Genomic DNA, 16,673 nt, shown 5'->3' on the forward strand with positions numbered 1-16,673 from the left:
AGCCTCCTACAAGACAATGTTCAACTTTGCTGACAGCACAAATATGAGCCAGACCAGGCTGAGTCACATGTAGGCTTGGACTGTCCATATGTCAGCCAACCAAAGCTTTAAAAGTTAAACAGCTTAATGTCTCATTTGCAAGCTGTGTACCAGCAATGAGCAGGTAGATACAAAATGCCCTCATAAAAGGACTTCATGCCAATCCATATTATAGTCAATAGAATACAAATGTGCATTAGCAAAATTTTCTGCTATAACAAACAAGTTTTGGTTTTTGGAGTTATTTTTAACACTCCAGAAAGAGCAAGTCTGCTTAAAAAGTGAAATTCCTGAAAAAGCCCTTTTAAATTATTAGAAACAGCTGATAAAAAAAGGACAATAATCAGAGGCCCTGATCCTGCACCCAAAACTCCAACTGACTTCTAGTTGGTGCGACAAGGCAATTTAAGGATTTAATACAATGGCCCCATTAGGAATGCTAGTTTCCACCTACAAATCTTTATAGAGAATGCTTTACCACTTTATGTAAAATGGTGAAGTGCCTGAAAAGCTAAAGCAGACACATGCTTCTTTAGTTCAAAAACTGCTTCAAGAAAGGCAGCTGAAAAGGATCTTTTGGGGACAAGCTTTCAGATCACAGCAAGATTCCTCAGCCAAGTTTCGTAAAGCCCTATTTTGTGTTATTTACGTATATAAATTACTCCTGGGGAAATTCTGCACCAAAAAAATAAAAATTCTGTGCACAGTATTTTAAAATTCTGAAAAATGATGTGTTGCTTTGACAAAACAACACAATATAATCATACTCCTGGCACCCCAGCTGCGGGGCTGATGGCCGGCAGGAGTTCTGGGAGGTAGGGGTGTGTGGGACAGAGAGAGGATAAAATGTTGCAGAAAACATTAATTCTCCATTGTGCAGTGGCACAGAATTTCAGCAGGAGTAAATACAGAATGATTTTTGTCAGAGCAATTGCACATGTTCTGGCTAAATTCACTCCTTCACTGTCACGATTACTAATAAAAAGGACAAGATTTTAGACCTGCTATTTTGCCCATAATACCTCACGCTATTCCCGTTTAAACAGAATACTTACCTGCAAGCAGTCTAGTGAGGTACTGACAATGCGTGGGGACTTTGATTGGCAGGCCAGCTCAAACGGAAGGAAATACTTATCTGCTTCTATGAAGTTTGCTTTTGGTGGAGAGACAGCGCCTTGCCTAGTTTAAGAGGAAAAAAAAATACTACATTTTCACCCTCTTCAAAATTAAAGCAGATATAAGTGGCGCAGAGCAGCATGTAAATGGGATGCAAGTTTCTCCCCACAAACTGAATATATTTTTAAACCCTGAAGACTCAACCTACTTTACAATCCAACTTCAGTTTTCTTATATTACAGCTATTCATTTTGATACATCCCTCATCACAAATAGCATACAGTCAAATTCTCCTTTCGCCTATATTATTTTAAGCCATTGTGGTTTCAGTGGAATTACTCTCCATTTATACTAGTACACGTAAGAGAAAAACCAGGCCCACTAATTCAACAATTGATTTCACGGGGGGGAGAAGAGGGGCGGACAATAACAGAAAATGTGGAAATGGCAGAAGTGCTAAATAACTTTTTTCCCTCCAGTTTTCACCAAAAAGTTTAGTAGCAGTTGGAAATCTCTTAATGAAAGCCAGTGAAAATGAGGTAGGCTCAGAGGCTAAAATAGGAAAGTTAAGAATTACTGTTTTCAAATCATCGGGGCCTGATGAGATACATCCTAGAAGAAAGGAGCTGACTGAGGAGATATTTGAGCCATTAGCGATTATCTTCTAAAAGTCATGGAAGATCCGTGAGATTCCACAGGACAAATACAGTGTCAAATCTATAAAAAAGGGGAATAAGGACAATCCAGGGAATTACAGACCAGTCAGCTTAACTTCAGTACCCAGAAAGATAGTGGAGAAATAATTAAGCAATCAACTTGCAGACACCTAGAAGATATTAAGGTGATAAGTAACTGTCAGCTTGGATTTGTCAAGAACAAATGATGTCAAACCAATCTAATAGCCTTCTTTGACAGAGTAACAAGCTGCTGGGAGGAGGAGGGGGGAATGGAAATGACTGCCTAGGGAAGAGTACTGTGGAAAGGGATCTGAGGTCATAATGGAGTACAAGCTACATGAGCGTCAACAGTGTAACCGTATTGCAAAAAAAATCAAACATCATTCTGGGCTGTATTAGCAGGAGTGTTGTAAGCAAGACATGAGAAGTAATTATTCTGCTCTACTCCATGCTGATTAGGTCTCAACTGGAGTAGTGTCCAGTTCTGGGTGCCACATTTCAGGAAAGTTGTGGACAAATTGGAGAAAGTCCAAGGAGAGCAACAAAAATGATTAAAGGTCTAGAAAACGTGACTTATGAGAGAATATTGAAATAATTGGGTTTAGTATGGAGAAGAGAAGACTGGGTGGTGAGGAGGGGAGAGAATGGGACATAACAATGGTTTTCAAGTACATAAAAGGTTGTTACAAGGAGGAGGGAGAAAAATTGTTCTCCTTAACCTCTAAGGATAGGACAAGAAGCAAATGACTTAATTGCAACAATAGCAGTTTATGTTGGACATTAGGAAAAACTTCCTAACTGTCAGAGTGGTTAAGCACTAGAATAAATTGCTCCGGAGAATTGTAGAATGTCCATGATCGGAGATTTTTAAGAGAGGATAGACAAATACCTGTCAGGGATGGCTAGAGATAATACTTATTCCTGCCTTGAGTGCAGGGGACTGGACTAGAAGACCTCTCAAGGTCCATTCCAGTCTTACAATTCTACAATCTTGGTGATAACGGAGAGTAGCTCTATAGAGACCATGTGAAGCTTTCTGGGGAACTGGTGACTTTACTTGAAATATTTTAAACAACAAGCAACATTATGAGAAGTGAAAATGCTAATAAATGGAAAAGTGTTCAGTCATTGGCCAGCAGACCATGTGTTTGCTAATTTTTTTTTAAAGAGACCTTTATGAATTCCTTGTATTTCCGAACTGGCAATCTGAAAACAAATATTGAGACTGAGATGGACATTTTTATTCTTGGCAGGTAGCAGAGCAAGAGAAAAAGCCAGCGACGATTTTGGAAACTGATTTACAGACACCATGGATGTAAATCTGTGAAACCATGACATATAAACTAGCTGAAGATTAGGACTCAAGTGTGCAAATAAATTTTAACTGCCATTTATCCATTTAGGAATTAGTAGTGCTTTTCATCTTGCTCTTTACTCCTGTCAGAGTGTTTCACTAAGTACAGCTTCTCTTAGGATTAACAGGAAAATAGGCCTTGACAATTAATCTCTCCAATTTTCCACTCAGTTTGTGATTCACAGATTCAGATGACTACTGAATTTTTATATGGCCATAAATCTGCTCTTAATTCAAAGAGAAAAACTACAGCTCTCAGATTATATTTTGATGTTCATATTGAAACTTCATTTCTAAAGGAAATACAATTAAATTTGATACAATTCGGGAAAGATCAGTCTTAGAGACTCAAACATCTTCTGTTGGTCCTGAATTCCCCCTCCCTATACCACCAAGAAATGTAAGAATCTTTTGGGAAGTACTTTTAATTTTGCACTTAGATCCTAAGCAGGTGCACGCACTCTTATTTTTTTCCACGAAAGCCATCTCTAGCTGTTACTAACAATTTAGGTACAGTATTGCTTAAATATTTTATTAGATTCCGCTTTATTAAGTTTTAGAACATTACCATTTGTCAGCTTATCCCCATCCAACTCCAAAACCCCATCCTAACATACTGTGGAATGTATAGAACGTAAAGATTTTCCCATTAAGATACTATTAATCTGGGTATACCATCTCAGAGAGAGAGAGAGACACAGACAGACAGACAGCTAGATATGATGTAACAACACTGATTCACACAGTTGCTAATGTTGGAAAGAAATCGAGTGACTTGGCTGACCTGTAGCTAATTAAATGTTATCGCAGACCAGCATTTGTGATCAAAACAACTAAAACCATGCATTACTGAACACAAAACCAAAAAAAGAAGAGAGACTAGGATTTTCTATGAACAAATATGGTTAAGTCATGACTATTAAGAGTCAAACCTAGCTAACGAAAGGAAGTGAAGAATTGGCATCCTTCAGAAATGTGGCAGTTATCTGTAATGAAATGTGCTGGCAGTTACGATTTGATTACCCACAACCACGAGCATTACATAATTAGTACTCTCCACATACAGGTTTCCTTACACAGATAGTACCAAAGCTATTCAAACTCTCCCCAATAAGCTAGCTTGTTTGTACTTTGCAAAAATTGCTGCTCAGATACTTGCACACTCACTACTGTGCAATCTTTGACAAATAGCAGCAAGAGAAGTTGCTATCAGTTGTATTAAGAACTTACCTTTGTTTTTCTAGATCTGCTTTTATTTCATCTAGGAAAAAAAGAAAAGGCAGAACAATGAAGATACCGCAACATTCAACGGAAATGGTGCTTACACCTTCTGAATGTACATGCCAGTTGTCACGAAGTAAACTAGTCTCAAAACTAGAAGTTATATATCATTAGTGTCTGCTATTCTTTCTATTGTATATTAAACAAAGTTTCCAAACATAAATAAATCTGCTTGGATGTACACTAACAGCAGAACTTTTTAAATACAGTAAATTTTCAGGAGTGTCAATACAGCAAACCTCATCACCAATCCGAAGTATACACGGCAAATGTTACCTTAGCCTTTACACCACACTCACAGTGAAATCAGAGCATATAATAATCTAAGATCCCAGTACTTTAACAGTGACCTAATTTTCACTAGCTACAGATGGCAGCCTTATACTCATAACTCCCAGACAGGATACTATTGGCATCTTAACTTGTTTCAAGTGATAATCCTGGACAATGGGCAATTCACTCTGTACTTGCTCTTCGAAACCACCTTTGGAGGAATGTCATTAGCCTTGGACTAGATCTGCACAAATCCAGATGACTTTGGTGTCACCTGAGTATCCTAATAACTCTGCTCATTCTCAGGAGTGATATTATGCAAGGAATAGTAAGTGAACGGAGGAACGCAAGGAGCTCCTAGGAGCATTCCAGGACTCAAATGCTATCGTCATACCTCCTTCACTTGGAGCCTGTAGTTGTCTGTAAAACACCATGTTTAAATAGCGATACATTTCTGTGGTGTCAGATATATTTCTTCCATGGACCCCTCCAGTGTCATGGTAATATTATTAATCTTGGGTGCCATCGCTCCAATCTTTCTCAAGTAGCCCAGAATACATATTTCCATGATTCATGTACTTACGTTACCGTGTCACCGTGTATTGGTGACACTGTGGCACCAATGATGGGTTACAAATGATAGATCATTATTATTCCAGAACTATATTTTGAACTTTTACAGTGCTCTCCACCCAAAGATCTCAAAATGCTTTAACAACCTAGTTAGGCCTCCCAACTTTCCAGGTGATATTAGACTCATTTTATAGAAAAAAGGACATTGACGTTTTCTAAATCTTGGATCCTTCCTCCTCCCACTGTTTCTGTAGCTTCTGTCCATGTCTCAGTGCCACAGTTCTGAACAATATTACATACTCAACAGCTCTCTCTCATTCCAATGCCCTTCTAATCAACCCCTCAAGCTCATTTAGCCTCCCTACAATTTGACCCACAATTGGGCCTTGTCCACCCAAACTTTAGACATTTCTCACACTTCTGAGAAGTGCTAGGGTAAACAAAAAGCAGTCCCTGAGACTGGGGTGGGAGTGGTGGGGAGGGGAAGGAGAAGCTTCTACCTGGTTTTCTCTAACGTCTGTACTAGATCAAGATGGGGGACTTGCTACAGAATCTCATTGTAAAACACGCCACAGCTAAACAAGAGATGCTTTTGACTGGCACTATAACTTTCAGTGTTTCAGACAACTATACATCCCTTACATATATTTAGCATTTATACACAGCATATTACAAGAATAAATCCTCAGGGTGCCTGTAAAGTAGTTAAGTGAATTAGTGCTATTATCCCCATTTTACACATGGGGAGATGGAAGAGAGAGGAAGTGACCTGCATAAGATCAGTTAGCGAAAGAGCCAGGATTGGAACTTGGGACATTCGACTCCTAATACCACATTTATCCTTCCATATCACACTACCACAGGTCAATGTGTTCAGCGGTTAAAGGAAGGGAAGGGACAGACTCCAGCAATGAGCAATGGCACAAGAACAGACTGAACTCTTTGGACAATATCTTACCTGTTCTGCACAGAATAGCATCAGAGGCAGCAGCAAGACTGAGTAACATCCTTCAAGTTAATGAAGTGCAAGATCTTGAAAAGCACGTAAAGAGATCTATAGTATGTCATAGCTAACTATCCTGTTTCCATGTGGTCTGTTGAGATACAGGTGGGCAGTGCAGCTTAATGTATAAAATGCATTGAGCTCCCTGGATGGCAGGAACTATAGAAGTTCAGTTTTATTATGAGATGACTGCTGAGTGGTCCTGTCAAACAGGTTTCAGTGTAGACCTGGCACAGCTGTAAGCAGTATTTTTGCAATGTTTTCAGTGATAATAAATGATTGCTTGCTGATCAGATCTTAAATTTCAGAAAGAAAAACAAATAGTTTAACAGGTGGTGGCTTCTCCTTCTAGTGCTATCAAAAGCCAGATAAACAATACTCTGTGTTGATTAAACTAACTTTACTCACATGAATAGTCCTATTGGCTTCAGTGAGATCACTCGTATTAGTAAAGTTAAGCATGTATGAGAGAGATGGGATAGACATTGGGCTGGGTTATATGGTCTACCAGATGAAACTATCGCAGCAGCCCTGTCATAACATTTTTTCCCAGATCTGGACCTTAGCATCCAAAATATGGGTGTTAGCATGAAAACCTCCAAGCTTAGTTACCAGCTTGGACCTGGTACGGCTGCCACCAGCTAGGAATTATACAGTGCCTAGCTCCCTGTGGTCTCTCCAAAACCTTCCCTGGGGGACCCCAAGACTCAGATGCCTTGAGTCTTACAATAAAGGGAAATAACCCCCTCCCCTTGTTACTTCCTCCCAGGCTCCCCTCCCTGGACGACCCTAGGAGATTCCCTGCTTCCAGTCCTGGAAACACAAGTACCGAGAGATCTAATCTCTCCCCCTCACCCAGAGGGTATGCAAAGTCAGGCTTAGTAAATCTAACACAAAGAGATTTTCCCCTTGACTTCTTCCTCCCACCAATTCCCTGGTGAGCTGCAGACTCAATTCCCTGGAGTCCCCACTAAAGAAAAACTCCAACAGGTCTTAAAAAGAAAGCTTTTTATATAAAGAGTGAAAAAGGACATAATACATAGTCTCTGTATCAAAGTGGCAATATACAGGGTCAATTGCTTAAAGGGAAAAAAATGAATAAACAGCCTTATCCAAAAAGAATACAATTCAAAACACTCCAGCAACTACACACATGTAAATACAAAGGAAAACAATATAAACCTATTGTCTTACTATCCTTGTACTTACAACTTGGCAACAGAAGATTAGAAAGCCTGGAGATAGAAAAATCACTCTCAGAGCCGAGAGGGCACAGACACAAGACAAAGAACAAAGAACTCACCCAAAACTTCCCTCCACCCAGATTTGGAAAAGTCTTGTTTCCTGATTGGTCCTCTGGTCAGGTGTTTGGTTCCCTGTGTTAACCCTTTACAGGTAAAAAAACATTAACCCTTAGCTATCTGTTTATGACAGGCCCAAGGTGGTGGGGCAGGGGAGACAGAGCTCATATGGTCAGTGAGTTTGGTAGAGGTCATTAATGCTCATTTTGTCATAAAAGAACTTAGCAGCTAAGTCTTACTTTCAACTAACCTTTTTATTTTGTTAGAATTACACAGAGTTAATTATTCTATGAAACAGTCATGCTTGTATGTAAACTACTCACTATCACTCTTACACAAGAAGGCTTATCTCCTACTGTTTAGGCTAGCCACTTCTTGGCTCAAACAGCAGGTAAAGCAAGGGCTTGGTTATGTGAGGAATTTAACCAGCATAGCCATTCCAGAATAACTCCACATGTAACTCTTATTCTCAGAAGAAGATTCCCTCTTTCCAGTTTAGTTTACATCTACAAAGGCAGCTCCTAGGGCATCCCCGAGCACCTGCAGCCCCCCGGCCCAAGTTTTAGTTAGGGGTATATAGCAAAAGTCATGGATAGGTTACGGGCCGGGAATTTTTGTTTACTGCCTGTGACCTGCCCATGACTTTTACTAAAAATACCTGTGACTAAAATGTAGCCTTAGCTATAGTACTTTAAATTCACACCCTACCTTATTCTGAAAATAACTTCCCCATGTAAATAAGCCCTCAATCTCCCACATAGAAACAAATGATTTGTTTGTGAGTTTCCTTCTCCCACTAAATTGATTTATCTTGCATGTAATCAAATCAGAGCTGTCTGTTTTCCCCTCTAATGCTGCAGCAGATACCAGACTGAAGTTTGCAGACCGATGAAAAATGACGTTTCCAACTGAATAGAACTTGCCTTAGCTACTTCCTGTATTCCATCAGATAGCAAGGGAAGCTCCCTTGCTTCTCAGTATTCAAGGCTCAAAATACACTCCTTATTATGAATCATATACTAGCTGTTTCCCCGTCACAATTCTGAAGTAAAGTTAATATCCACACAGTTTTAGTATTAAAATCCTGTACACCAATACTCACTGAATATACAAGTCTATATATTTTTCCAGAACTTTTGAGCTGATGATTTGAGATCTATTATCATCAGTCATTGCATAAGGCATTCTGTTTCAAGGATAATGCAGAAGAGTAAGCAAAAGCTGTAAACACGACATAATATTAGGCAGCTGAATCTACTGTAAGACAGTCTCTTCAGCTCAAGATTTAAAGCATGGCAGGACCCATTCAGGAAGTGTCCAGAGACATTCTAGGATCAAGAGGAAGATTAGCTAAATTCCAGTTCTGGCTCTGAGACTGACTCACCGTGGAAACTTGGGCCATTCATTTAATTGCTCTACTGCAGTTACACCATCTGTAAAATAGTGATAGTACTAGCACACCACAAACATTCCATGTCATTTTCTGTACAGCACTATTGGGTAAGAAGAGTTAAATGCTGGCCCCTCTGTGGCATGACAGCATCCCCTTATGTAAAATTCCACTGAATGCAGGATACAGTAGTTTCACAACACAAGCTTGTGAGTTTAAAAATCAATCATTCTGGGACATACCCCACATCAAGAGATTTGCCTAATGTCAAGGTGAGAACATAATGTATAACATTAATTTCTTTTGCTGGCAAACTCACACGATGCTACTGGCAACAGCCCAAGACAAACCTACTTCTTTCAATAGATGGACTATGCCACAGTATACTCTTGGGGGAGTGGAACAGAAAACAGGCAGTCCAGAATCATGGCCTCTAAAAAAAGAGAAAGGCTTGTATTATTTTAGCTCTTTAAATGGGTTGAAAGAATAAGATTACAACCAAACTTCCTGAGCATTATTTCATCAGGGATAAAGAATGCAGGGAGCCGCTCTTTTGACATAACTGAGCTATTTACAAAGAAAACGGATTTTTAACTACTAGCCCTGCAAATCCAGGCTGGAATCCAAGAGCCAAATCGTTTGCTTTATGGCACATGCATCACCACTAGCAATAGCTACATTTTAATTCCAGAATCTAGCAGTTCTGCTACAGACACACAAGCTAGAATAGAATCCTTCCCACTCTCCCTAAGCTCTGCTGATTCTGTACTGTTAACAGAAATAAAATTATTTTTGGTCACAAAAGCAAGACAATATGAAACCAAAGACATAGAGGCTGAAGGTCCACTGAAGAAGAGGCTATTTTTAACAAAATCCTACCCCTCATGCTTTAAAAATCTTGAAATGTCAGAAAAAAGGTATCTGAAATCCACCTTTATGGAACAAAAGTCAGAAGAGAAACGCTGAACCAGGTGGATTCCTTTCTATTTTGGCAAATAATGTCAGGTAACAAAGGCTAACTCAAGAAGAAACAGGGAGTAGTCAAAGTTAATCCATAAAAGACAAGATTATTGCTTTTGCTGTCTAGATGCCATAGTGATAGGAATGCTGAATATAGTGACTGAACAAGCAAAGCTACTTTAAGAGGACTCTACAAGTTGTGCTGGAAGCTGAAATAAATGGGAAATAACTTGATAAAATTGTTACTGCATAGTTAATAAAGGACATGTTAATAAATCATCTGCTTGCCCTTACTGCATGGTGGCCTGAACATATAGCACTACAGTAGAATGTTCTTCACATACACTACACTTTTAGGATAGGAATAATTTGCTTAACATACTGGCATTTTGCCAGACATATTTTATTTGTTCAAAACACTGAGGTGCAAAAGTCAGAGTAGGCAAGGGAAGTGGAATTTAAGATCTGCCCACAATCCTAAAACAATTGAATCTTTCTATGATGTAATCAGCAGTGACACTTAATGAAGAGATTTCAGTTATGTTAGGCTTCAGAGTTTACACCATTTTAAATGAACAGTGCATTTTCATATTCCTCTGAGCTGCTTTTATTTGCAGACTCAGGCAGTCGGCTTTAAGTGATTTTCTTTGCAACTATTAGGACCACAAACTTTATTTCAAACTATTAAAGCTTCAATTCTGCACAGTTTGTTCAAGCCATACTAGAGAGATACTGGTGCCGTATGCCAGCTAAATCTAATCCCTGCCTGATGATTTTCGTTTTTTTAATATAAATGCAGAGCATTTTGCTAACATAATTAAGATTGTGCCTTGGACAGTCCTGTGGCAATGAAATTCAAAACTATGTTCAATATTCAGAATAGTTTTACGGAGGGAGGGATAGCTCAGTGGTTTGAGCATTAGCGTACTAAACCCAGGGTTGTGAGTTCAATCCTTGAGGGGGCCACTTAGGGATCTGGGGCAAAATCAGTACTTGGTCCTGCTAGTGAAGGCAGGACTCAATGACCCTTCAGGGTCCCCTCCAGTTCTGTGAGATAGGTATATCTCCATATATTACTGGAAATGTTTTCCTCAGCCTTTCTAGACAAAGTTGCTGATGGTGATGCAAGACCCTCCGCTTGGAGGCACACCCTGCCTGTTCTCAGCCAGTACTGGTCAAGACAACTTAGCACTTGTCTTAACTAGAAAAAGGGAAAGATTGGAGGAAAGAGTCTGTTTTTTGGTTTTCAAATGACCCATATTGACTATGTTGGGGTTATAACAGCTGTTACATACACACACAACCCCATATGGGAAGTCTGGTGAAGACAGTGTAAAACTGAGAGGTTTTGTTTCACCACGTTAACTATGTTAACTAGCCAGATTGTAAATTGTATCCTACACCACACAGATGTTTGTTCAAGGTCACTGCAGCTTAAGGTTAAACAGGACAAGGAACAACTGTACAGTCCTACCTAACTTTGATTTTAGAGTCAATTTAGTTAATGTGTTCATACACAACTAAAAAGGTGAAGTGTAGGTACATGTGAGATTTCCTATGCATTCATCTGCTACTGGGTTGGCTGCATAGTTTTGTCATTTAAAAATAATCATGTTAAAGAGTTTAAGATTCATTAATTGTGAATTACACCAATGAACTCCAATGTAACTTATTTTCCTTCACCTGGAATAGAAAGGAGGACATCTGATATGAAGTAAGATTTAGTAAGTGAAGTATTAATACCTGGATGCATAAATAGAGGGGAATGTATTCATGTTGCTGCTGAAAAAGTTATTTGGCAACACTCACCAAACGTAACTTGGAGAGATTCCTTCAGTGTAGCAACCAAGGCTCTACATGAGCAGGGATAGTTGGGCAATAGATTATCATCTGCCCAGGCCCAACTTTGTCCCTGACACAGGTCTGGAAACAAAGTCAGCTTCACGTTAACCATTACCACCAGTTTCCCCCAAAGACAGTCTTTGTGCAATGACACAAGAAATTAGTTCCAAATTCATTTATATCATTCTTTTCTTGGCCTGAGCCACAGGGAATTTTATTAAGAGCCCTATTGTCTTTGACCCCTCGTTTTAAGTACTTTTTGATATTTGCAGTTTAACAAAAGGAAACTAGACAATCATTTTATCAATTATTCACTAGTAGAAAGAATTCCATGAAAGATGAGTACAATGAAATTGGGTTCCCGCACATAATTAACATCACAAGATTTCAGTTTTTTGTTTTACTTCAAGTATCATAAATAGTCAAACCAAGATCAATACATCTACTGGTAGCTAGTACTGTATTACCCATATTATTAATATCTTGTTTATTAAACACATTTTTAAGAACCAGAAACATGCTACTTATCACAGCTGTTGCATCTTACTACTTTAGACAACAGACCTACAACTGGATCAGTGCACACTCCTGTGCCTATATACAAATCCAATTCTAGGATTGGCACTTTAGATTGTGAACTCTTCGGGGCATAGATTATTTTTTCATGTGCATCTGTACAGCACCCAGCACAATGGAGCCCAAATCCTCATTGGTGTTTCTGAGTCTGGGGTCGCTAAGGTAATACATATAATACTATCACCGCAAAACAGAAATAGTCAGCTTTAAAAAAAATCAAAAACACATTTGCACCTGATTCCTGATCCCACCTCCCAATCTACTGTTACTACAATTAGCTCCAGAATATTTCTGTAAGGTAGAGCTAGGGTGGTGTGTGTCTTTTTTTTTTGGGGGGGGGGGAGGGCGGGGGAAGGGGGTGTTATTTACAAAGTGCACCTGACAGCATATCATGGCTACTCAGTTTCATTGTTTTCCCTGCCTTCTCAGTGATTCTTTCCACCTATTATGTATTTCACACAGCTCCAGGGGAAATACACCTAAAAAAGTAACAAAACGAAAATAGCAACACTTGGTTTTACAGTTTTTGTGGCTTTACAAGTAACTTCAGGGTAAATGTAGGACCTGAAACTTAATTGATTAAAAAAATTCAGGTTGGTGTTATCCCTTTAAAGAACACAAACAAAAAAAGGTCACTTTGAACATAAAAACTGGACTGGTTGACCCAATGCCATTTCCTCTCCTGCCCAAACTCTAATTTCCATTATCCTATACACTGTAACTTTCCCCAAATCCAATAAATTGGCTGATATAGAAGAATTATAGTTGCAAGAGACTTCTGCACTAACACAGTCAATTCAAGAACTTTTGGAATTCAATAAAACATTACAGACACAACCTAGAAGCCTGAAAAGTTAACAGTTTTCAACCAACATATTATTTGAAGAATAAGAGAGATGTCAAAGAATTATCAGCTTGATTGCTAGAACTGCTCTTAAAGTTGATAGTTTTTTGACAGTCCCTCCTGGTTTCCAGCTGTATGGCCCCTGAACTAGTTTAAGAAGAATCCACAGACAGCATTTACATTTTACATTAACATCAGAAGTAAATCAATTGGATCTTGTTCTTTTCTCGAGTTTAAGGGGGAAAAAAAAGGCCTCATTTCCCTTCCCCTAAGCAAATTTGTCCAGAGACTAACAGAGTCTCTGAGCGTCAGGAAGATCCAGAATCAGGCTGTTTGCTCAGATACCGAAGAAGATCCAACGTGGCAGATTAACCTGCAGAATGGTAACTAATGACAGTCGCAGTCACTGATAACGCCACTGCCCATTGGCAGAGACGGGCTGCACGCTGGCTCTACGCAGCGGGGTGAAGTAGGGAACTGCCAACCTGGCTGGCTCTCCCCTGCAGCGGCGGGGGCACACTAAGGAAATGGCCACCCCCCAAAGGAAGGCGAAGTGTGACCCTGATCCAGACTCACCCGGCGCCACCTGTCAGGGTCCCCGCAGCTGCCAAGGAGGGTGAATGTCCCCCCCAGGGAATACAGGGGACCTGGGGCGATCCGGACTCACCCTCCCCGGGGAACGGGGCCAGGCGCGGACTCACCCAGCGCCACCTGGCAGGCTCTCCGCAGCTGGCCGTACGGGGACCGCTTCGCCTCCTTCTCCGCTAAGATCTTCTCCAGGGCCCGGGAGACGAACATGCTCTTGGTCCGGGTGTCCTGTTCCCGGGCCGGGGGCTGCATGGCCGAAGGCCCCCGCCGGGGGAGGAAAACGGGGCTCAAAGGCTCCGGCCGCTTTGGGGCCCCATGATCTGGAAGAGGCGCGACTCCCTCAGAAGCGGCAACAGCAGCAGGGACACGGCGCCGCCATATTGGATCCGTCACGTGACGCCTCCAACTCTACCTTCCCCAGTCTTCCGGCGTGACCTCTGACCCCTCACAAAGTTGCCAATGGTGACGGAGGGGGCGGGGTAGGAAAAGGGGAGGGGGCGTGGGTGTGGTGTGATGGAGAGGCGTGGCCGTCGTGTCTGGGTTGATGATGAGGTCAGAACTGGGGGCCTGCAGAGGAGGAAAGGGGAAAGTACCCCCTCGTCCATGTCACACTGCTTCAGCCATCACTGCAGGATTGGGCTGGAGTCTCCGGGAATTAAAGATTCATCTTTAATTTAAAACTGTGTTGTGATTAAATCTCCAGGAATACGTCCAACCAGAATTGGCAACCCTGATAGTTACCCATGCTAGCTAGGAGGGGTAGGCATAGCCTGTGCTACGATGGCAGTGTAGCCATAGCCACAGTCAGGAGGCACCAGTGTGGCACCGTCACCACAAAGGGAGAACTGTCTCTCTAATAGGAAGTGACTCCACATGGCACACCTCAACACCATTGCTTCTCAGTCAATGACATCATGTCATAAGCCAACATCACTACTTCTTAGGACCTTGAACTCCTTCTGCCATAGGACTGAACCCCCAAAATCAGAACAGAACACAGTTAGGTGGTAGAAAGTTGTATTTAACCGATGAATGTTTGGGGACATTTTGTTGTAATTGTCATCCACGTGTGGGATTGAACCAGGGAACCTCTAGAGCATAGTGCATGAGCCTGTACCGCATGAGCTAAAAGCCAACTGCCTGTTAAAGGAGCTGTCATCACATTTTTCCCAGATCTGGACCTTAGCGTCCAAAATATGGGTGTTAGCATGAGAACCTCCAAGCTTAGTTACCAGCTTGGACCTGGTAAAGCTGCCACCAGCCAGGGATTTATACAGTGCCTAGCTCACTGTGGTCTCCCCAAAACCTTCCCTAGGGGACCCCAAGACTCAGATTCCTTGAGTTTCACAACAAAGGGGAATAAACCATCTCCATTCCCCCTCCACCCCTCCAGGTGTTCCCTCCCTGGGTTCCTGGAGAGATATACAGAAGCAAGCTCTGTGAATCTAAACAGAGGGACTCCACCCTCCCTGTTTCCAGTCCTGGAAAACACAAGTACCGAGAGAGCTAATCTCTCCTCCTCCTCCCCCCTCACCCAGAGGGTATGCAAAATCAGGCTTAGTAAATCTAACACAAAGAGATTTCCCCCCTGACTTCTTCCTCCCACCAATTCCCTGGTGAGCTGCAGACTCAATTCCCTGGAGTCCCCACTAAAGAAAAACTCCAACAGGTCTTAAAAAGAAAGCTTTATATAAAAAGAAAGAAAAGGACATAAAAATGGTCTCTCTGTATTAAGGTGACAAATACAGGGTCATTTGCTCAAAAGAAAAAAATGAATAAACAGCCTTATCCAAAAAGAATACAATTTAACACATTCCAGCAACTACACACATGTAAATACAAAAGAAAACAATATAAACCTATTGTTTTACTATCCTTGTACTTACAACTTGGAAACAGAAGATTAGAAAGCCAGGAGATAGAAAAATCACTCTCATAGCCGAGAGGGCACAGACACAAGACAAAGAACAAAGAACTCACACCCAAAACTTCTCTCCACCCAGATTTGAAAAAGTCTTGTTTCCTGATTGGTCCTCTGGTCAGGTGTTTCAGGTTACTCCTTTCCAGGTGAAAGAGACATTAACCCTTAGCTATCTGTTTATGACAGGAGCCTACTCTACAGCCTTAGCTAACTCTCTCTAAGTGGTCTCAGTACCATTTGGACATACCACCACATACAGGAGGTGTGTGGGTTACACAGTGTCATCACATCAAATTGGCAGCACATTCATTGCCATACAATATTACAATGTGATTAGGTCTGCTCAAAATGTTAGGTATTTTATGTAAAAATAAAAAATGTTCTAAATTTGTCCCAGATTTGTTTTTATTTTTCAGTGAATCAAAATGAAAATTTCAAATTAAAAAGTTCAGTTCCTATTCAAATTGAAAAATTTCATTTGTTTTGGGTTTGTGTTCCCTTTGAGTAGAACCCTAGAAAAGTAGGGCTGAAAGGGAATTCAAGAGATTATCTAGTCCATCTCCCTGCCCTGAAGCAGGACCAAGTATACCAAGAACATCCATGACAGATGTTTGTCCAACCTGTTCTTAAAAACCTCCAATTATGGGGATTCCGCAACCTCCCTTTGAAGACTATTCTGGTGCTTTAACTATTCTTATAATTAGAAAGTCTTTCCTAATATGGAACCTAGATCTCCCTTGCTTCAGATTAAGCAATTACTTCTTGTCCTACCTTCAGTGGACATGGGAACAAAATATCACCTCCTCATAAGAGCTCTTAATTTATTTTAAGACTGTTATCAGATCCTCACTCAATCTTCTTTTCTCAAAACTAAACATGCCCATTTGTTAAATGTTTCCTCATTGGTCAGGTTTTCAAAATCTTTTATCATTTGA

General features: G+C 40.7%; 1 protein-coding gene across 1 annotated transcript in view; it reads right to left on the reverse strand.

Moving 5' to 3' along the window:
* LOC115634938 (brefeldin A-inhibited guanine nucleotide-exchange protein 2-like) overlaps positions 1–14,251 on the reverse strand; it is a 56,434-nt gene extending 42,183 nt beyond the window's left edge. The window contains 3 exon segments of the mRNA XM_030532998.1: positions 1,095–1,218; positions 4,417–4,447; positions 13,931–14,251. Coding sequence (XP_030388858.1) covers positions 1,095–1,218; positions 4,417–4,447; positions 13,931–14,069 — 294 coding nt within the window. The 5' untranslated portion in view covers positions 14,070–14,251.
* Positions 14,252–16,673: the final 2,422 nt, after the last annotated feature.

The sequence above is a fragment of the Gopherus evgoodei genome, chromosome 14 (genome assembly GCF_007399415.2).
Source record: "Gopherus evgoodei ecotype Sinaloan lineage chromosome 14, rGopEvg1_v1.p, whole genome shotgun sequence".
In the NCBI taxonomy this organism is placed as follows: domain Eukaryota; kingdom Metazoa; phylum Chordata; order Testudines; family Testudinidae; genus Gopherus; species Gopherus evgoodei.